Source organism: Gymnodraco acuticeps, unplaced genomic scaffold (assembly GCF_902827175.1).
Source record: "Gymnodraco acuticeps unplaced genomic scaffold, fGymAcu1.1, whole genome shotgun sequence".
NCBI lineage: Eukaryota > Metazoa > Chordata > Actinopteri > Perciformes > Bathydraconidae > Gymnodraco > Gymnodraco acuticeps.
In genome coordinates this window covers 227088-250207 of record NW_022989831.1, presented here as the reverse complement: position 1 = coordinate 250207, position 23120 = coordinate 227088, and the positions used below count along the sequence as shown (strand labels likewise).

Genomic DNA, 23120 nt, shown 5'->3' with positions numbered 1-23120 from the left:
AGAGTTATATAATACTGTAAATATGGTTAATACAAGCTGCAAATTCAGAGCTGCAGATGATTAACTAGGTATGGTACATTAAAAAGGAGGATAAAATAATGATACGTCTCTATCCACACACAAGTGACATGTAATGGATGTAAGTGATCCACAAACACGACAGGATGTTATGACGTCTCAGCCGGAGAGAGCGCAGATCGGTGTGCACCTACATGAAGGCTTTGTAGTACAGCAATCGTTTAGTCTTACACACACATTAAATCCAATCTGTCTGGACCGGGACCCTAATCCCCTCTCCACGGCCATGGAGACAAGCAGACAGTAATCCTCCATATTTGTATATTAATAGCCAGAGTCTCAGGGGGGCCCTCTCCATATATCGTGATGTACGTTTTATTAGTTGGTTAATCTGCTTGTCGATCAGCGAACCTGGCCCATTTAAACCTGGGTTTGAATAAAACACAACAAGCCCTGCCTGAGGGATAAGCTCCCCAAGGACAAGGGAAAGAGCATGGCTGGGTTCAATAGACTCATCACCAACAATAACAGCTTTACATCAGTGTTATCTGTCACAGGGCAATACAATTATTAGGTGGAATCCAGCCCTAGGCCTCTGCCTTTTCCTAAGAAGCATGCTAGATAAAGCCTGACCCAAATACAAGCCTTGTCACCGTAATGCACGCTTCAATCAACTCTAATGTTATTTCTAAAGGGTGTACTCGAGGATCATTGTGTGTCCATAATAATCCACATTGGCCTGAGAGTTCTCCTCCTGAGGACTTGACCCAAGGACACTCAAGTGGAACAGATTTGGTTAAAATGCCGCTCCACGTCAGCAGACACAGAGATTCCTTAGCATCTGAATCACGTTGGAGTCGTCTGTTCACCTCTCGGCACGTCTAGACGCTGTGTCACTGCCACACCCCACTGGACATCTGTCCTGATTCAAAGATTTATCAGACAGCCATTCGATTAGAAGGGCACTGCTTTAAATTAGCTTTGGCGAGTCAGGGATTGATGAAGGTGGGCTGGACAGGAGGGCCATTACAGGACACTGTGACTCTTGCTTACCAATGGCCTAGAGTCGCCAGCGATCACAATGACGCCTGTAATCATTTCAACTGTGGACAACTGCTGATGCAATTGGTCAACCCATTTGTACTTTCAAATATTTAACTCTAATACAAAGGTATGTGGAATTAGAGTGAAGGCCCAGTTGTATGGTAGCCATCCATCAAAATGACTTCCATTGGATAAACAAACAAGCAGCTTTGAAACATCTGCTTAGGAGAGAAACTGAGAGGCACCCTGGGGAGATGTGTGGTTTTCCTCTGAGATCTGTTGATTAGGAGGCAGGATGGAGGGGAGGGCAGAACAAAATGGAACAAAAAAAAGACAAGGAACAGCCAGGAAGAGATAGTTCACACTCGGGTCAGAATTCAGGTGGAGGTCAGGAAGGCACTCACAAACCACGCTTAACACACTGCGCCACACACACACACACACACACACACACACACACACACACACACACACACAGAGAGAGAGAGAGAGAGAAACACAGAGAGAGAGAGAGAAACACAAAAAACATGGCCTTTAAATGCATTGGAGCCAGACCATGTGACTCTCACGGGGTAGTCTCATGGGAGCATCCCCCACCCCTGATCTCCCTGATGGACTACAACAACAGGAAGTGAGCTTGGCCTGCAACATCACACCACACCTACAGATAACTGCTCCCTCTTTAACGCAGAAACATTCACACGAGTGCAGAAGCATTCAGGCACCCCTTCCTCATACACCTCAGCCTTCCTCATCCTTCTTATGGCGGCCATTTATCAGTCATCACGGTTAAGTCTAGAGTTTAATCTCCCTAAAAGTGTGCTGTGTGCTGCAGAAGAATCGATGGCACGGTGCCCGCTGCTGCTGGCGTCGGTGGCGAGCGAGACGCGCTGCAGCCTGGCACCGAAACAAGGAGAGTCCGAGGCTGGCAGGGGGTGGGCTTTTCAGCGACTGAATAGCCCTTGTTTATCTAGGCCCCCTTTGGGAAGTCAGGACACTGCAGTGAATAGGAGCCAGTTAGCAGCGATGGCATAATAAGACCAGGGGGAGGGTCATTGAAATTCAACGCGGATACTGTCAAGACAAACCACCCTTGCCAGCTGTGGCAGCAACTCAAAGGAGCATAGGAGTGTTTTTTTGTGGGTTAACAATACAACTTTACAGGATGTTGATGCTTACTCATCAGAAATAGCAGCAGAGTGGAGGAATCTTATGTTGAAATAGAGAGGAGGGATCTTTCAGAAGATTAGGCAACAGTTTCACTTAAGAAAAAGAAGCACACCAGTGGGTTATTTAAGTCGTGAACTTCCTCAAAAGAATGACAAGACAGGCAAACAGGACAGGACTATTTTCGATTTTCTCTTTAGGCCTATGTGTTCTTTATGGGAAGTTAGAAGTGACTGGAAGCATGGGGATTGGGTTGACACGGTTGTAGTGTTCTACTATTCCCTAGTTTTAACATTCCCTTCAAGAAAAAAACCTTTCTTTCCCAGGATCACCTTTAAATGTTATGTGTTTTTCTCTGCCCTCTGTGTGAAGCAGACAAGTCTTCAGCTTAGCAATAGCGCTGATTCTTTTCCCAGCCTTTCATGTTTTCTTCCCCGGTTTGTGGTCTCCGCGGCCCCTGATGAGGAGCCTTAAATAGGCTGCCACAGGTGCTGGGGGCCCGGTTAGGTGAAGGAGGGGGGGGGGAGGTGGCCTGGATGGAAGCAGGACTGCAGGAAGCCTCTTGTTTTCACAGAGATAAAAAGCTTTCAGGTTGCATCCTGGGCCGTAATCTCTCACACGCTTCCTGGTTTTGTTCACCGTGAGGCAAGAGAAAATGACAAACTAACCTTCGCCCTGAGAGGCTGATCGATAGCTTCTGATGAGGCAGGATGTGTGTCTGCCCGTGGTGGAGTTTAAAGAGCATAACATGACAAAGAGACAGCTCAGAGTTAGTTTGAGCTGTGTTCATTAATAGTCCTTGATCGGGCCTGATTTATGGGTTCATTTATTCTGAGTGCTGCTTCATTACGGATGATGATTATAAAAGTGTGCATATCATTTCTTCCCTGACCTCTTCATTTGCTTTTACAGCACAATTAACATTGTTCCAAGCTCTTACATCCTAATTGCAGAAAAGATAACGCTCCCTTCCTTCAATTTCAAGTTCCTCTTTACCCAGTCACTAAGTGCTGGCCTTGTGCTAAAAAGATCCATTTTGCTAGAAATTTGCATGAAAGGGGGTTTATTGAAAAGTTGGCATTAAGGCGAAGAGCAAGTACAGGCAACACATTCACACTTTACATGAAAAAACCTCTCATTGCTGCTCTTTTCTCTGCTTCTCCCACATTTTCTCTCTTTATTCTGAACATGTCCTTCTTTTGAAGGCCAGCATTTGACTGTGAGCCACGCCCTGTTCTCCTGCCAGAGGAAACTTTCAATCTCTGCCTCTCCACCTCACTCGGGCCGTAGCTCTGGCTCTCTCATACATTTGTCAGGTGTTATTTATGAGTGCTGTATAGCTGAATTGCTTCATGCCTACAGCACCTGCTGGTGTTGGAGAATCAGAGCCAAGACAGCTGCAAGAGAGAGGAGCGGGGGGGAAAGAGAGACGGCATACAGAAAAGAATACATAGGACTCAAAAAGGAGCCAAAGAAAGAGACACTTTGTGAGAAAAAGGAAGTACCTGATAGTGAAGTAAAAGCATGTGGCTTTGTAGATGTTGTAAGGTACGCAGCTAGCACAACTAATGAAGGGTGTTATGATGAGAACGGTAGGACAACGCAAACAAACAAGTGATGAGCAAGCACTAATTGACAGTGTCGTACAACTCCAAACATGATCAATTAAAGGCCACTCTTCATTGACTTGCAGGCGAAAGCGGCGGCGCCAGTGTAACGAGAGAGGGGAGGGTCCTGTCTGCGTGAGGAAGAAGACAGATGTATCATCGCCTGGCGACGAGGATCCGAGGGGTATGTACTCCCTTCCCTTCACTACCTGCTACACACACATTACACCCACACGTGTGTTTATGCAATGTGCTGGACGAGGTTTGTTTTGACTGTAAACACATGATCGCTGGTAGTGATGCACTGAGGATAGGACAGCTGGGCTGAGATAGGTCAAAGGTCAGTGGCTTCGTTCCAGTTTCCAGTGTCACTACAACCCAGTGGGAAAAACTGGACTATGTACTTTACTCTAGAAGGCCGTCAAACATCACAGGTGATTGTGGGGAAGAGAACCTACATTTCCAGGTTGTGTAAAGAAGTGATTTAAAGGGAATAAGCTTTTTTTTTAATCACTTATGTAGACAGGTATTTATCAAATGGGGCCAGTCCTGTTGAGTCTCTTTAAGGAGGAAGTTAATGAAACCGCTTTCACACTACTGACCTAACATAGTCAATGTCTCCTAAGGCTGTAGCTGTTGTATTCATAGAGAAACACCCTGGTACTATACATGGGCCACTTGTTTTTCTATGTATTTTATATTTCATAGCATAGGAGAAGCTTTTCAGTTGTGTTACCTATTGTGCTTTAGTGTTTGCTCAGTGTTCTTACTGTATATTACATACGTGTACACATGTTTACAGGAGTGACCAGTCGGCAAAATGTAACTTTCCGAGCAAGAGAATGCTGTCTGATTAAAATAAATCAAAATAAATGTAGTCTAATGCATTTTTTTAACCTAACCGCCACTTAGCTGTAACTCCTAAATCTGTATTCTTACATTTATGTACCTGCACAACCCTAATATACCTGAAGAATAGAATGAATTACTCTAATCTGTCTTTGTTTTAATCTGTTTACTGCTCCTATGATCCAGTGTCAATTTAGTCTAGGCTGCATGTTATTCTTTCCTTTGCCATTTATCCATATTTGGAATTCATAAAGACATATCTGTTCTCTTAAAACAGTCAACAGTGATAGGCTTGGCTGCCTCCTTCAGGTCACACAAGCAGGGTCATGGGGAGCCCAACAAAACACTCATGAGTTAAATGGGGCGATGCGGATGCTCCGTGCCTCCCTCTATTCTACCCTCCCCTCTGTTTTCAGGCTGACCATTCTCCTCTCATTAATCCTGTGTGGATGTTTATCCATGTCGACAGTCAACATAGAAGCCGTCCTTCTCTCTGACTAACAAACAGGGTGACTAAGGTTTTTTAGGTGAAGCTGTCTCAGGGCTAGCCTAGCTATCTCACTGCTCGGGACCTCGGGGACAGAAGGGCATTTGATTTGTCAGTCACATCACAGTCAAGCTGTGCAACTGGAATCACTATGTGAATATGAATGCCTACCCCCTCAGGAGGGCCATTATCAGTTCTGTGTGCTACGGAGAGGAAAATCAATATGGTCATCATAACGGCCTGGCAAAAAGCCAGTGTTCAAAGCACAATACATGGCAGCGGATTACTCCTCATCTGATGTCATCTCATTTTATCCCTGTAGACAGAGACACTGTGGGACTATGGTGAGGTCAAGCCTATTTAAAAGGGATAAGACATCCAACATGTATGTCAAGAGAGACGATAAAAACACACACAAACGGTCAGAAGTGAAGCTAAAGAAGAGGTTAGCGCTGATGAGTTTTTACCATAAACACAAGCTGGTGCAGGAGCCCCTGAGAGGGCCCGCCTTCTGCCTATTGTGTCAGTCCAGTCTTTTTCATTAACCGCTCCACTGAGGACCACAAGGGAGGGGAGGGGATGGATGGGCGGGAAGGGAAAGAAAGAGGTGGTGGTGATGATGGGGGGGGGGACAGGGAGGGCTCTGCAGACAGACCCAAGGGGATTCACTGAGGACCTGAAGAGAGGCCACCAAATACATGATTAAAAACACACATCAGCACACAGCGCTGCGCCCACCATACACAATATTTACCTCCACCAGGATGGCAATTTAGAGGTAATCTCTCCCTCAAGTATACACACTGCTGGAGAATATTATCTCTCACCCCCACACTAGTAGGGAGGGGCTGAGACGGCCAAAAGGGAACAAGGGGACAGTTAATGTAAAGGAAAATAAGGGGTTGCACACATCTTGCAAATACACCTGTCTGCCCATGACTCACTGCTCTGGAGTCAGGGGAGGAGGACAGAGGGGGCTTTTCTGCTCAGTTAGCCGACATGATACACTTAACTGCGCTCTCCTCCCTACAATGCACTGCAACAAATACTTGCCTGCACCACTTTACGTGTCAGTATCAGTGTCTGGGGTCAAGGCTGTTGCGGACTAACACATCTCACTCAGCAACAACAAGCATGTCAGTATGGATGCTGTTGCACGTGTTGTGTTGCATCAAGGCAGCATTTGTGAGGGGGGGGGGGGAGCAACGGTCGTGTTTATGTCCAGTTGACTGAGCCGACGCGTCGCTTCAAGCGCCTCACCCCTATAATACCCCCTATGCTCAATATTTGTGTCATTCAGGGAGAGTGCTGGCGATCTGTGGATGACCGCGTCAGTTAGGGAGCCTCCGAGGCGCGCGGCCCCCCATCACATTGTCCTGTCATGCAGATGGTCCCCTCATTGCCCATGCGGGGGATTTGGGGAAACTCCTGCCTGCTGTGCCAAATTAAGCCTTCACCCTGGCATTAAAAATAGCCCACTGGGTAGTACATTGCCATTCAAAAATACACGGCACATAAATGCCACAGGGATGTGTCGGCGATAATGTTAAAGCATGACGCAGACGTACGATACATTTCCAAGACAAAAATGTCAAATAGTGTTCTGCAAAGCAGGCTCTTGAGGGCCCGAGGGCCGTGTGAGAGAGGGATTTGATGAATTCTGTGAGCGTTCCGCAGATTCCTCCCTCACGGGGACCTTTGGGAAAAGAATGGGTCATATGCAAATGCCATGCACAGTATGGAGGAGAAGTTTCCCACAAGCGGAGTGTGAAAAGGGCTCTCCCTCCCCATGCCGGGCCGCTGAATGGGCCTTTTCTTCTGCCACTGAAAGTGTATGAGGTAGAGCAGGCAAACTGCAAAGGTAACTAGGCTCTTTCTCCTCAGGCTTTCTCACTAAAGCCTGAACACACAATGGTTCATTTAAGCATTCAGCCACACAAACCCCAATAAAGCACATCCAAGCGCAGTTAAGGGGGTTACTGAAACTGACTCTGGGTTTAAAACTCCTTCTTTACGAAGGGAGAGCACCTTTTTATAGGCTAATGCTCTCAGCCTCCATGGGAGCAGCTAATCATTAAGCTGCCTTAACAGAGGTGGGAGTGTGGTCGTACATCACATCATTTTAATTCCGCCCAATGGTCAGCTGAGGACAGCCCTTTCCCACCCTGACGGACAAGTTGAGGGGTGAAGCTTAGAAACGTTCCCCTTCCGATGATGAATACAAAAACAAGCATGTGAAAAGTTTTTACCTGTTTGTGGTCTAGAATTAGCTTACTTCAGCTGATTTGAAAAACATTAATCTAGCTCTCCCGCAGGAGATCCAATATCTGTATGTCATGCTTTCCATCTGCCAGCAACAATCCCTCAGTTGTCACCTGTTGTAAAATTCTTTAGTCACCTCGGACACTTCTCACCAACTCTCTCCATCCCCCCTCTCGGCTCCACAGGGAACATGGGAGCCCACAGTTTAAGGGGTCAGGGAGGAATGGACAGAGAGAAGGGAGAAAAACCTGCAGCTCCGACAACCCCCCCTTCTCATCCTCCAACCCCTCCTCCTCCTCCTCTCTTCCCTTTTCATTGAACAGAGTTTAACACAAACACAATTGGACATGCTGGAAGCCTCACAATGGCACAGGGGGGGAAAGTGAAGTCATACTCTAGGCACGCATGGGTGCCTAGGTCAGGGGGCAATCAACAGCACCCCTGGCTACTGTGTCTTAACCCCCCGAAATAAAGGACAAGCTCTGGAAGGAGGAGTGAGAGGGGAGAGAGAGAGATAGAAAGAGAGTGCGGAGGCGGGGAGATTTTCTTCTTACTTGGCACTTTTAAATGAAGCTGCCGAGGAAGTTGGTGAAAAGCAGGGAGATAAATGAAAAATGTCCTCCTCTGCTCAACTCTTCACACAACAGGGGTGGACCTCTTAAATGTAAACAGATGTCTTTTAAACAACCGAAGTGGCATGCGGAGCTACAGAGCCAATCCGCACCTCCTCCGAAGCTTCACCACAGCCCCACTTGTTTCGTCTAACAAACTGTAGAGTATAGCTGAAGCATGTTTTATTGTCCTCCCACTAACTTACAGCATGTGCTTGTATTCAATAGCTTCTAGACAGGGTGAGGGAGTCCAGGGCACTAAGTATAGTTTAAGTATAGTTTTACCAGGCCAATAAACATGCTCCTCAACATTACATGAGTTGCCGAGTGCCAAGCCCACAAACTCATTTACTTCATTTGATGGATGATTCATCAAGGTGCCAGTGTGTGTTCAGAAATAGAAAAAGAGAGTGGGGGAAGACACGGAGACAGGTTAGGGGATGATACAAATGGCCCGTGTGATATAGCTAAATAAATAGAAATCCTAGCTACTTGTCCACTGTTCTTAAAACATCAGCTCGTGAACAAGGGTACAAAGCTGTCCCAGCACAGCACTGTTTATTTTTTGCAAAGAATGCTAACACCGGGTGCATTCCTCTATTCCCAAATTGCTGTGTTAAATTACCGTTGCAGGGAACGGCTGCTTTTCCTTAGGGGAGCTGAGTGGGGAGAAGCGACAAAGGAAGCTGTAGTATCCCGCCGATTGCAAACACCTGTCGTCCTGCAGGCTGTTAACACCTCTCTGTTTACAGCGGGGAATGGGGCTCACCTTGATCTCAGATCGCCCTGCTCGCCGGGGACCTGGCAGAGACACCGACTATAACAAGCCGGGCACAACTTTAGGACTTGCTTCATTAAAATAGCCCAAGCAATGGCTACAGAAACTTTTTTTTTATTATGAAAAAGTAGCCATTAGGCTGTAATTTGCTCCTTCAGAGAGCATTTAACAAACTTGCTATAACAAACTTATAAAATGACAACCAAATCAAGTGTATGACAACATGCAAAACAGGTCTTAAATAGTTACGTTTTCTGAGATGACAATTTACATGACAGATCACTCTCTTGTCAGGAGGTGGTAGGAAGTAAGGACTTAAAAGCAGACCTGCATGGCTCTTTGATACAAATGCAAATGAGGCAATGTAACAGGGAAACACATCTGTTGAGTTAAGGATGTGACTTTAAATATCAAAAGAGATGTGTCTTTATTTAAAATAACCCTGTTAAGGTAAAAGGGAAAAGCAACAAATGACAGAGATCCTGAAGTCTCTCCAGAGCAAATAACACAAGGCAGAGGAATATCCACACCTAGACAGCAGGACCGTTATTTAAGGTGTGTCCACACTTTGCACATATTAAACTGAACAAACGCTCCAGGGAGGGAATGCATAGCTGAACACACCCCATAAAAAACAAGATGACAGTAGAAAACATCGATAGTACCTATAAAAAGCCACTCTGCACACTAGGTATTAAGAGAAAATTCACAAAACAGCAATAACGCACATCGTTTGGTCGCTTTTCCTCCCCAAACGAATGCTTTTGACACAAAAAATAAACGGCTTTACGGTTATCCTGAATCTAATGATACAGGGTTGATTTGACAAAATAACGCTATGTCCTGTGTTACCCCAGTTCCTTTGAGCTACACTGGGTGGCACAACACATGACTTGTTGATAGACAACACATGTTGTGAAACCTGCGACAAAAAAGGCTTGCTTTCTCAATAAAATAGTTATAAAAAGCTAATTCCGTGGTAAAATATCGCTCTACGGATTCAAAAGAGCCCACGTAAATACATGGAAAGATGCAGCAGGAAAACAGACAACAACTCGAAAAAGTCCTTTAGTTTTCCCTTTAACAAAAATAAACGCAACTAGCAAACACATGTGTGATAAAACTAGGAGATAAATCTATTAAAAGAAACGGTATCCTTGAAGAGAGTCACGTTAGTTACTTTGTAACAATATAAACTATTTTCTCACGACAATAACCTGGGTGAAAACCGTTGGTCATCGCATACCGAAACACACATTATCCACTCGAATTGTTAGTAGGCTATACAGGCGCATTAAAATAAGAGAAAATGCTAACATATTACGTTAAAAAAACGAATTAGTGTAAAGGTTCGCTCGCGTCCCTGGTCGAACAAGAATCAGGATTCCCAGCGCGCGACAGGAGAGGATCCGCTCTCCTTATATGGGCTGCGCTCGCCCTGCTCACACAAACAGCGCGTGAGATATTCCTCTTTCTCCGGAACCTCGGTTACCCTCACCATGTTTCTACTGATCTTTCTGTCGTTAGTTTACTATCGAAGACCAGTGTGAAAGCATTTAACTTTAACGACATGAGCAGCACATAACTACAACAGCGAAGAAAAGAGACCTGCCCAAAGCGCGTTTCAACACAACAACACGTATTTCTTCACTTTTCTCTATTAAAACGTTGATATAATGCCGTCGGTAATATAGACTTAATTTGAAGCACATTGCAGACAGGATCAAATCCGTCGAATTGCGTTTTGTCAGCCCTTCTATTGCAGCAACAGTGTTCTATCGCTACCTGCTATGAGTGAGCAAAAGAAAGAAAGAACAAACTAAACAGTTGTGCTCCCTCTGTTTCAGCAAAATGAACCATATTAACATGGTTTTCAATAAAATCACCGCTAAATATGATGGTTTTTTTAACCAAAACTGTTCAAGATAACCCGTCTGTCGATCTCCGCAATAACAATCAGGTAGCCTGTTTCACACAGAAACAGGTCCGAGTTTCATGGTTGGCTCAAAAACTCGACAAAATGCAACAAATTCAATAAAAGCAGAGTCTGTAAAGAGGGTTAAAGTGTATTAAAATTAATAAAGAAGTATAAAGTGCAGACAAAAGCGGGTCCACTATTAACAGGGTGAGGTGCGTATAACGGTCTCCAGTGCAGCGGACCGCTAGGCGGAGGGAGAGACGCGACCCAGGTATAACGGTACACCACATAGGGCTGTAATACAGCGCTCACTTGCTACTTCCCAGCACTTTCAGTTACTAAAAACCGGACTTCTGGGGTCCCAAACTTTTCGCTGAAATTACTGGGAGACAGAACAGCCTCTGCACCGTCTCCCCGAAAGACAAGACCCGCGTTGGAAGTAGTTTAACTCACCGTTGTTCCTCCTCGGGTTCGCCTGCTTTCTGCGCTTACACCTGGGGCCATCCGCCATGATCCTTTCGTTGTGTCTAAATGCTGCCGGAGAGTCACCTCCTCTCTCACCCCCTCTCCCCCTCCTCCTTCTCCCTCCCCTTCACCTCCCCTTCTCCGCACCTGGTTTACGACACTAAGCTTTACGACATCACCTTCCCGCACCTCCCCGCACCTCCCCGACCCACGCTGCCAGTACCATTCATTGTAACCTACTGGAAGTGAGAGAGATGGCTGCATGCGCACCCTACCTGCAGCCTTTTAACATGTAATGTTTTAAAACACGATACAGAGATACAAGACTATGTCTTTTATAGGCTGTTAAAGGTACAGAAGGTAGAAATAGGTAATTTTGGATAGGGGTTGTAGAGAAGTTTGCATTGCTTACAACATTGAAATAAACCAAGTTACATAACTTTTTCACTTGTGTTTGTATGTTTTGCCAACAAAAAAGTGTTTTGACATTTTTTAAATATTGTGATGTATTTGTCAATTTAAGATAAGATAAGATAAGATGGACCTTTATTAATCCCCGTGGGGAAATTCAGGAGTTTAAGCAGCAAGAGAGCGAAAATCAGGACGGTATAGATTCACACAAGATTAATACAATTAAAGATAACATTACAATTAAAATGATATACAGGTAATTAAATGTCAAAACCAAAACAAAACAAACTAAACACACCCAAACACATGTCAAAGTAATTGATTGAAGAACAATTTAAAATACAATCAGTGTGCATCATGTGTTTAATAAGCAACTTTAGTTAAGTCATTTCGTGAATCAACTTTGATCTGACCTGTTGTGTGTGTGTGTGTGTGTGTGTGTGTGTGTGTGTGTGTGTGTGTGTGTGTGTGTGTGTGTGTGTGTGTGTGTGTGTGTGTGTGTGTGTGTGTGTGTGTGTGTGTGTGTGTGTGTGTGGTAGAAATGCAGCAGACAGAGCGTGTGTTTGTGCATGTGACAGGAAGAGGTCATGAGACTGTCATCAGTGATTCGATCCTCTACCTAAAGAAAAACCCTGCTGTTCTCCTGAGGGGAGCCCACTTCAGCAGACACACCTCCACACACACAAACACACACACACTACTGATCACAGTAGGCTCTGGGTAACTGGAAAGGAAAAAATAACTCACAATCACATGTTTGAGGTGAATTCTTCTGGAAAGTTATAGTGAAGGGAAGATGAAGTATAAAAACTGAGCACAGAATGAAATGATCCCATGACATGCAATTATAGGTCAGAGGAGCAGCAGTTGCTGCCAGGCTGCGGCTATTCTTGAGGCAGATGACTATAAGGTTTCTGGTGTCTGGACCTCTGGTATGTGAGATGTTGTCATCAGACAGTCTATTGTAGCAGACGTGTAACCCAGTTTTACCTCAAGCTGTGTGTCCTGTATTGACTGTTAAATGAGGCTATATTTTGTAATCGCTTCGGATGTTTATGGGAGCAAGCAGAAGTAACCAGTTTGACTTCTGTCTTTCTATGGGATACATTTGGATTACATTACCAATATTTCACCATCATAAACTTAACACTTACATTTGCTATATTTGTCACATTTTTCATGAGCACAACCCACATACTCAGCTCTGCTGCTCATCCCTCACATGCATGTTCCTCACAAATGTGGAAACATTTGAAAGGTAAATAAACAGGCTTTCCAACGGTATAAGATGTATTGCCAAGAAGCATTGTTACAATAAAACAATCTACCAAACACACATTTTCTTACTTTTTGTGTTAAAGGTGGGGTAGGTAATTTTGGAGAAACCAGCTCGAGTGTGCTAGAATTTGAAAATACACAACCGGAAAAAATCTGCCACTTCTTACAGAGCCCCTCCTCCAACACACACGAACGAGCACATGACCAATGAGAGCACAAGATAAGTTTGTGCACAGATGGAAGGCTGACAGGCAGGTAGGCCATCCAGTTATTTTAGCCGGCCCGGCTAAAATGATTGGTCATGCTTTTTACAGTACTATGGCTTCAACAGATGACATTTTTTAATGGATTTTTTGTCAAAGCACTTAATATATTCATTGCTATCGGGATGTTAAGAGCATTCCATGGAATATACCAAAAAGTGTATCTCGAGCCGGTTTCTCAAACTTACCTACCCCACCTTTAAGTTAGATATTATGTCACAAGCATGTAGCCTTAAGGTAAATCTACATATCAAGCATTTATACTCAAGGATACGGACCCCTCATTGTTGGAGAATCTCTTCATCATTCAACTACATTTGACAGCTTGTATTCATAGGATGGCAGATCTATTGGCTGAATAATTCAGTAGCAGACCAGCTCTCAGGGCAGTCTGCTCAGACAGAGAGTAATAGCTTTAGCATAAACAACACCTCCAAACTTGCTCCAGGTGGCCTCTTCCACCAATAGACAGCCTGCCTGAGAGGGATATGGTGAGGGGAGGGCTTCCAGACTTTGTCTCTGCCTTCCCCTGATGAAAAAGGCCCCAGAAACCGTCGACATCAGCAAAGATCAATGAGGAGACGCTCGGCTAACCGTGCAGTCGTATAGCGGTGTGCCCCGACACAGAGCCTGGAAAAATAGGATGCTTGTTATCCAATGGAAAGTCAGGGCTTTCCCATTTTCCTTGGATGCCCCGCTATTAGCATGAAGTCATTTTTCAGCGTCTGTGGAAAACAAAGAATAACAATTATACGACCACTACTCGTACGAAATAGCCTGAAGACATCTCTGCTGTGTTTCAGGAACTGGATTGAAACAGTGTGATTTATTTTCTCTGGCAAATCGCTGTGTATTTTGTACCAGAGCAAAGTCCAACAAATGAGAAATACATGGAGGTGGTGAGGTTGTTAGAAACGAGCAGGATTCCCGATGACCCCTCTATGATTTGAAAGAATGCGGGGTCAGATAAGTCAATTACAAGACATTGATCTCCAATCATAAAAATGGGTACCTCACTAAAACTGCTACTTCAGCTAATAAAGAGAGGCAGTTTTTATTATCGTGAAGGCCTGGAAAAGTCTCCCCCAAGAGGACGCACAGGTGCTATTCACCTGAATAACGACATTGGCAGTAAAATCAAGATATTGTCTTAAATAAAGTGGGCCATGAAATAGAATGAAAGGCTGACTCCTGCTCTTCCTATGGGGAGTTGAAACTGAGGCGCGGGAGGGGGGGAGAGAGTGAGGGATAAGCAGCCATCCTCCACTACATTAAGGGATCATGCTGCTCCCTGAAAATGAGTATTGATCCTCTTAGGTCCAGGATCGTTTAGGAGATTAATGTGAGTAGTGGTTGAGCCCTGTGGTGCTCCACGCAGGACCAGAGGTTTAGCTCAGTGGGACGGCCCGGCCAAAGCAGCCTATCGGTGAGTTGGGACAGAGAGGGGGGGGGTACATCCAACCACAAACACTAGCTTTGTGCCATCTGGGCTGTCGGTGGAGAGAATCAGCTGGATGTCTCGGGGTCAGAGGGTTGGGTAAGAGAAAAGGGAGAAGGGTGTAAAATAGAAACAGTCTGGCGGAAAGAGCTCAACAGGCAGGATGAATGGTAAAGAAAGCAAGTAAAGGAACAGAGGAAATGAGAGTAGAAGAGGGGAACAGAAAGTGCAAAAGCAGGATGACAGTAAAGGTACACTCCGAATAGAGAGGAGAAGCAGGAGGCGGTGGCAGTGATAGAGAGAGACACAGCAAAGACTAAACTGCTTAATCTCTCCCAAGGGACGGTAGCTAAATGTGAGGTCCTCCTCCTCCCCTTCCCACAGACCAGCAACCCCCACTATCACCCTCATGGCACTCAGCTGCAGCTGCAGTTATCCAGCTAAAAGATACACACACACCTACGCACACACACACACACACACACACACACACACACACACACACACACACACACACACACACACACACACACACACACACACACACACACACACACACACACACACACACGCACACGCACGCACACTTTAAAAGTGCTCAGGTGGAGCCTACATTGCAACTGATACTGTGTGGAAAAATCAATTTCAGCCTAGAAGTGGAGTGCACATAAAAAGCTGTGAGAATTGAGCGGAGTTTGTTAGGAAACCCTGTTTTTGATTTATAAATTCTGCTCCTTATAACAATCTGGCTCGCAGCAAAGAAACAGATCTTATTGCAGGCCTGAGCATTTTTCTCATGTCTCTCTAGGTCAAATCAGTCCCTGGGGGAAACTCCTGAAACAAATATCAGCTAAAGTATTCAGTAGTTGAATGCTTGCTGTCAGAGTCTGAGCCCAACAATGCAATGTTTTGAGGACTAGATGTCAATCTCTTTATTTTCCTCCACAAAGCTAGTCACTTCCGTCTTCTTCTATGGATTTTTCTCCAGACAGGAAGTAGCTGACACACTTGTCGGAGTGAGCCACACCTCAAACATCTTAGTCAGAGGAAAAGGTGAATAGGACAGAACCAAAACACTAGTTAGACATCCCAAAGTATTCAAATGTTCTGTCAAAGGGGAACTCCAGATTTGAAACAAATACGTTTATTGTCATGAGGAGTACTAATCAACTTAATAAAGCAGTTTAATAAGGCTTTTTATGGCTCTGCAGAGACTACACAGACTCAGAAAAATACCCTGCTGATGTTATCAGCCTAACTTACAAACGGTTAGCACGGAGGATCATTGTGGTGTAAAGCACATTTACTCAATTGCAGTACTTATTTTGAGGTCCTTTGCATTTCATGACACTCCATCATAATTCAGAGGATATATTGAATTTCTTTACTCCAAACATTTATATAACAGCTGTTTCTATTCACTTTATAAAATAAGATTTCACACTTATACGTAATTATTTTATGATGGCCAGCAATTCATTGAAATAACTTCTATATAATAATAATAATAATAATAAAATCGTCCACATTGAGTTTTTATGCATGAATCAAAATGGCCTTTCCCACAAACACAACAGCAATTTAGGTTCACACATTAGTAAGAATAGTTCAATTATTTACTGTAACTGGATATAGTTACATTATACTGCATTGACTAATTTTACTTTAGACACTTTAAGTACATTTTGCTTGTTGATTATTAAATGAAAGAGTTTTACTTATATTCCTACTTTCATTAGAGTAAAGGGTCTGAATATAGCATTTACCAGGGAGAGAAGGTCTAATGAAAGGGGTGTAGGATATTTTGTTCTTGACACATAGGGTATAAGTCACAATATTTTGGCTAATTCTGCTTTAATTCGACCAAATGTATCTTGTGAGTCTGTAGTGGAAGTACAAAGAAGGTGATTGGTTCGGGTTCCCCACAGAGCAACAAGCCAATCATAAACCAGGAGTTTGCCCTGCAGGCCTTAGAATCTCCGTAATACACAGCCATGTCTTTCAAATGTTGCAAGGCTTTGTGTTGAATTACAATTGTATGACCGAGACCATTATGGTGTGACGTTGTAAAAAATCTCAAGATCAACCCAAGACCACCCTCATGATATCCTCGGGGTTCTCATATTTGACAAAGCTTCTCCCAAACAACAGAAGACATTACAGAACTGTTATCACACGCTGACTACTCTGCATGAAAAATAAACAGGTTTTTCATTTGTAAATCACATCTTTAATTGAAGTGGAAGGAACAGATTTATTTTATTTTATTTCCTCTTTTCTCTTTCTTTCGTCACTCTATGACTTAAAAATCAAAGTTATATAATTCGTTTAAGAAAGGATTTGGCAACAAGGGGTGAAGAAGCTCCCTCTTTAATGCTCAGAGTTACACAAACAAACACAAACTCCCCCACTCCCATGATTCCACGGGGGTGGGTGGCCACGGGGCTGAGAGCTCCTGACCTGCGGGTGAACGTAACGCTGCCTGTCTCCACGGCAGGCCAAGATATATACTTATTTTGGCTAGCCAGACGTGTGTGGAGTTAGCCTAACACACGCACACACACACACACACACACACACACACACACACACACACACACACACACACACACACACACACACACACACACACACACACACACACACACACATGCACACGCACACGCACACGCACGCACGCACGCACGCACGCACGCACGCACACACACACACACACACACACATACACACATACACACACGCACACAACCTCTGTGCTCCAGACAGGCTTGCACTGGTCTTCTCCCTCCTCTTGTGACTGTCAAAAGGAGACAGCCATCCTCTGGAAAGCCCGATGTAAATTTATACTGTGTTCGTTGGAGAGCCTGGTGCATTTTACTGTTCATTTGTCCTTGCGTCTGGAACAGAATTTGTGCGCTCTGACTCAGGCTATATCAAGGCATTATTTCTGGAGACATCTTTTCTTACAGTTGAAACCAGAGCGTGGTGAAATGAAACGTGTGAATTGAGGTGTACTGAAGTGACAGGATGATGTTGTTTATCAGGGGATGCAGTAAAGATACATTTTAATACCTTTTTCCTGCTTCTATCTTGAAAAAGTAGGCCCATTTCCTAACCCGTATGGCACTTGAAAAAGAAGAAGAAGTTACATTTTGCAATTTCTTTTTTTTAAAAGACATAATTATTGACTGGTGAGCAAGAGGTTTTTGAACAATGTGCCTTGGTTTTGAGATTAATGTCTATCGGGCGGATGTGAAGGAACTTATTTTTCGGTGTTTAGCACAAAATAGTCTAGTAGTCTAAAATGGCCGTTTTAACCAGAAAGTGGCCATATTTATACTCAGTGGTCAGATTTAGACTACCTTGACTAATGTTGCGACCATTGGATATAGAGAGCATAAGATGAACATTATTTCCCTGTGGACAACTTTCCTCCAAATAAATAGGCAATCTGTCCAATCCAAATTATCCAGGATCCCCTAAATCTTAAAAATCGACCCAAAATGAATAAAAATCAGCCGACCAAGAGTACAAATATGGCCACTTCCTTGTTAAAACTACAAATGTTTTTCTTGAAAATGTCAGAAATGGACTCAGCATCCTCAATAACTCCCCAAATCACTCCAAAATTGTCTAAATTGGACATACCAGTTTTTGTTTTACTATTTTCCCTTTTAATGGTAATTCCTGCTTATGCAACGCAACTTATGCTTATTGTACAAATTGCCCAATATAAGCAAGTTAGCATCAGGCAGTTTCTATGTGCTGGGGACCTGTACTATACATTTCTATCATAAAACTTGGTATGCTCAACATTTCTGGGTTCGCATTAGGACTCTATATGAGCTGGCAACTAGACTAATACAACATGACCTCACTGTGAAATGTTTATTTGAAGTACTCCCTTTTTAAGAAATCCAAACAGTTCACAGCATGTAACGTAATAGGGAAACTGAATCTGTAAGAGTTTTTTTCTGTTGAGTTAAAAAAAAAAGCTGTATTCATTGATATTCTTTGCCATATACAGCAGAACAAGGTGAAATTAGGACACGGACATATTTTCCACATGCTCTAAAAACAATTAGGGGGCAGCATTTGACCTTTCCTGCCGGGCCCGTTACAATGTAAATTGACCTTAATTTACTTTGCTTCACATTTTCTTTATAACTCCCAAAATGATGAGCTTTTAGTGACGGACTAAATAACATTGCTATGTTATAATCCTCAATTGTGGAGTTGGTCTGTAGTTTGTGTTTGCCGTCTTCGCCTGTATGGTCTATGTACACTGATTTTTTTTAACTAAATCTTCCCCATGACGATGAGACACTACCACCATCCCGATATCCAACCCTTTGATGATCACCGGTGTAGTCTGGGATGTCTTCCAGTGGAGGTCTTTCACCATCTTCTTTGTTTTGCTGGGTGAACATTTAAACGTATTGATTTAAAGTTGTGCACACCGCAAACAAAATTCCATTCACCTCCATTGTATTGAAGTGGAGGCAGAGACCTCGGAAAAATAAATCGGCTTTACGACATCAAACTTCCATGTGGCGGCTTACAATATGATGGAACACACTTTTCATTGATGAATAATGTGACCTTTTAATACATATGAAAAGGTTATGTTCTCCTATGTGAGTGTATTTGTCTATACATCACATTTCCATTAGAAGGAAACACATCTGAAGTTTATGGCAGTATAGACTGGCTCTATAAGTGAGTAATGTGTGGGTGGTTTATGTTTGTGCGTTTTCATGTTTCAATCTGATAGGACACTGCTGTTTTCACTGGATGAATGTGACTACCACACACCTACTCTTTTCCCACACACACTTACAGAACATCAGAACATATTTTCAGTACACGAATAGCGGCGGAGTACTATAAATGAACATCCAAAATGCCAGCCAATTACTATGGTGTCCCTTTACTCAACCTCTCCATATTAAGCCCTGGTTGTCAAACAGATTGTCTCCGCCGCTCTGCGCAGCCTGCACTGTGAAACAGTTTTCATTAAGGAAGGATTGCCATGGGCCCAAAGCTGGCGGCTTAATGTAATTTCACAGCTCAGCGTCCGTGCAGCCACTTCAGGGTCCAACCACGGCCACCCACACCTTTACAAGAGCCAGCGAGAGGTGCTGAAAGGGTGACAGGCCGCTAGTAAGTTTTAGGAGCGAGAAGGGAGCCCCAAAATGAAATTCCAGCACAGGAAATTACTGCAATAATAACATAACAGCTAGTAAGGCTTTGGAAATAAACATGTACAGAGATAGTCCTGATTTAGTGTTTGTGATGTGTTCATGATGGGAAGCTCACTGGAGTGTTTAGTATCTGATTTACAAAAATAAAAACGAGTGGGATTCTTACACACATATTATGGAAATGATCAATGATGCATTCCAAGATTTGGTTCAAACACTGAATTCCACTAAAGCTTTTTCTGACTATATATGAAAGGACACTATTGTGTATAGAATATGGCCTAAAGCTCATAGTGTAGGCCTAAAAAGTTAAAGTGTGTTGGAAGAAAATGATATACAGATACCTAGAAAGATTTAGATAAAAGTGATAACTTAAATCAACTATTCAACATGTAAGTCCTAACTTATCAGGCCATATAGATACTTATGTGTGTGCATTTCCAGGTCTCTGGTATGCATTCGCAGATTTGTGCGTGTGTATTTTTTACTTTTATCTATCTTGATCACCTCTTGAGTATTTACCCCAATGATATAAGCCAAGCATGCACCAAAAGCCCCTATTAAAAACATGTGGAGAGCTTCACATTTTCATTGTGACATCTGGACAAAACTGAAAGTAAAATAGACTAGTGTTTCATTATTATGTTTTACAACTTTGGAAAGAGGGATTTGGCTTGAATTCATGACATTGTAAGTAGAAGAGTTTCAAATATACATTGACCGACAGCCCAAAACACTTAAATTAGGAGAAATCATGCGATCACATTGTTAACCTGTTAAGCCCCAAGGTCCCCCTCGGCGGGTACTTTTTTTTTTTTTCACGACACTGTGTCTCAGGGGATCTTAATATTTAAGAACCTATTAATGTGTTATACCAGATTAACGGGAATAATCTCAGCTAACTGACGATACACACCATTCTTACCAAAACAAAACACAAGTCTCATAAGAAGCATCTAAATTACCCCTGAGCGAAAAATGCTAACGCACTTTGGCACAGAACTCAAGATAAAAGATACCCTTATTACTTATCGTAGCTGCACATACAAGATATCCGATTAAAGCTGAGGTTCCACAGATTATTTAGGTATAGTGTCATCACTGAGTGATCCAAACTCGTGACAGGGGAAGCAAACACAGACATCACAACACGTACCTTTACGGGAGATCGTCTCACCTTAGCTGTCAATCTGATCAAAAGACTTGTTCAATGGCATTAAAACGAGAAAAAACGCGGATGAATCGGTTAATCCATAGGTTGATAATGTTTCTGTGGAATATTTTTTTTAATTTATAATCCATAATTCCATTTTTATGTAAAAATCGGAGAGTAAAAGTTAGCTGCTAATGGTAGCTACCAGAGTTATCACAGCTTCCGGTTTTGGCTATGCGTCAGTCTCACACACACACATTACCAAATAAGGAGTATGTGGGAGTTCCCCTCGATTCCATTGGCTCTGACGGTTAGAAAGAGATGTCAATCAGCAAAATCGAGCAAGGGGGGCCAGAGATAGGTCAAATCCACCCAAATGACCCCAGAAGTGTTTTTTTTGGTACTAAATCTCTCTAAAAAGGTCAAATTTCACTTGTTGTGCATCAATCTTGATACAGGGTACTTATTATATGTTGTAGTTTGGATTCCTAAAGCTTTTAGTCTACCATCCCATAATTCAAGGGTGGTTTTCACTATAAGTAATTTTTTGGACGGACACAATCATTTACATGTTTTTACTGTGTTCAATCTGAATTTACTTTAAAATAAAAACATCTATATTGATTCTGACACTTCTACATCCAACTCACAGGTGTAACCTTGCTTTGAGAAAAAATATTATTAATTTAACCCTTTTAGAAGATATGGTCATTTGTTCTGGGAATGTCATTTTCGAGCCTGAGACCTGAAAAACAGGCTCGGGGCTTAACAGTAAATAAGCCGATAAAATGTACATTTTAGCTTCTTTCATTATGAGTATTTCACAAAATGTTGACCTATTCCTTGGCCCCACCCCCAGCTTGACATGCTAAATCCTTACATGACCATAAAGCCACATATACAGGGATGTGACCTTCATAATGCTGGACAAATTACACCTAAGGCACCTCTACCATCTGCTCAGAATCCAGAGCACTGACTCATTATATCACTGATGGAATAAGGTTATGTAAAATAAAAGAACAAAGAGTACAGGTATATCCTTTGTCTTTATGACAAGAACAAAGTCTTGGTTAAAACACAACAGTAAATGAGGAAAAAAGCGACTATCAGCCCAACCTTCATATTATGAGTCATGAACAAGAGACGCTCATGCTTATTCAGTGTGTCCACTGAGGTGTGCAGTCTCTTCATTTAATATTTCCATAAGGTTGCATATGAGTGTACGCCAGGCAATCCCTGTAATAAGGAGGTAATGTATTCTGTGCCAATGGCAAAAAGGTACGCTTGAAACATCCCTCACAGGAGCAGCAGTTTTCAACTTGACAGTGGACACATACATAATTAAGCCAACTAAAAAAATGAATATTTCATCTCAAAGCATTTTCATCTCCAAACATCAAAACACCTCAACGTCTCACATAATGAGCAAGGTAAATTACTTCTATTCACAGAGGGAATAGGCAAGAAGGAATGCTCACTCAAGGTACTACGCTTACAAATATATCAGTTTGAGGAGAACTTACAACACTTCTTCTTTGTATTTTGCAAGAATTATTTAATGTCTGTGGAGGAAATGCAAATTCTTTCCTATGACTGTTGCCGAACCATTTATATAAGCTGCAATTGTGCTATTATGTTATATTATAGTGTCAGCTTCAATGCTTTGTAGCCTGATCTGATCATAACTTATGCTGACCTGTAATTCATGGCATGTCATCCATGCGTCGCCTACGGATTCTTGGGTTTACACATGCCAATTGAGAGGATGGATTATTCCATAACCTCGCAGTAGTTTGATTTTTACTAGTGTGGTCTATTTGAGTATAGCTTTTGCTAAAGATTCCTCTCCAATTCAATGATGGCATAGATGCTTTCATATGTCAGAGTTTCCAAAGAATAGGTTGTTTAATGATGGAGCTTAAAGGTCTCCTATCATGCAAAATACACTTTTTTATGTCTTTTATACATAAATATGTGTTCCCGCGGTGTGTCTGTAGACTCATAAAGTGTCAGAAAATAAAAGCCTCTATCTCTTTTCCTCCTTACCTACATCTCTAAAAACGGGAGTACAACGGAGCTGATCCAGATTTGCTGCCGATATTACGTAATATCGGAAATGTGGGCTGGCTTTACGCCCACGGCCCTATCAGAAACGTCGCTATCA

At 42.9% G+C, this 23120-nt stretch overlaps 1 protein-coding gene across 1 annotated transcript in view; it reads right to left on the bottom strand.

Annotated features, from left to right (window-relative positions):
* Positions 1-11317, bottom strand: part of zeb1b (zinc finger E-box binding homeobox 1b) — a 47565-nt gene extending 36248 nt beyond the window's left edge. The window contains exon 1 of the mRNA XM_034234579.1: positions 11195-11317. Within this exon, the coding sequence (XP_034090470.1) occupies positions 11195-11252 (58 nt within the window). The 5' untranslated portion in view covers positions 11253-11317. The remainder of the gene's footprint in view (positions 1-11194) is intronic.
* Between the last annotated feature and the right edge of the window lie 11803 nt (positions 11318-23120).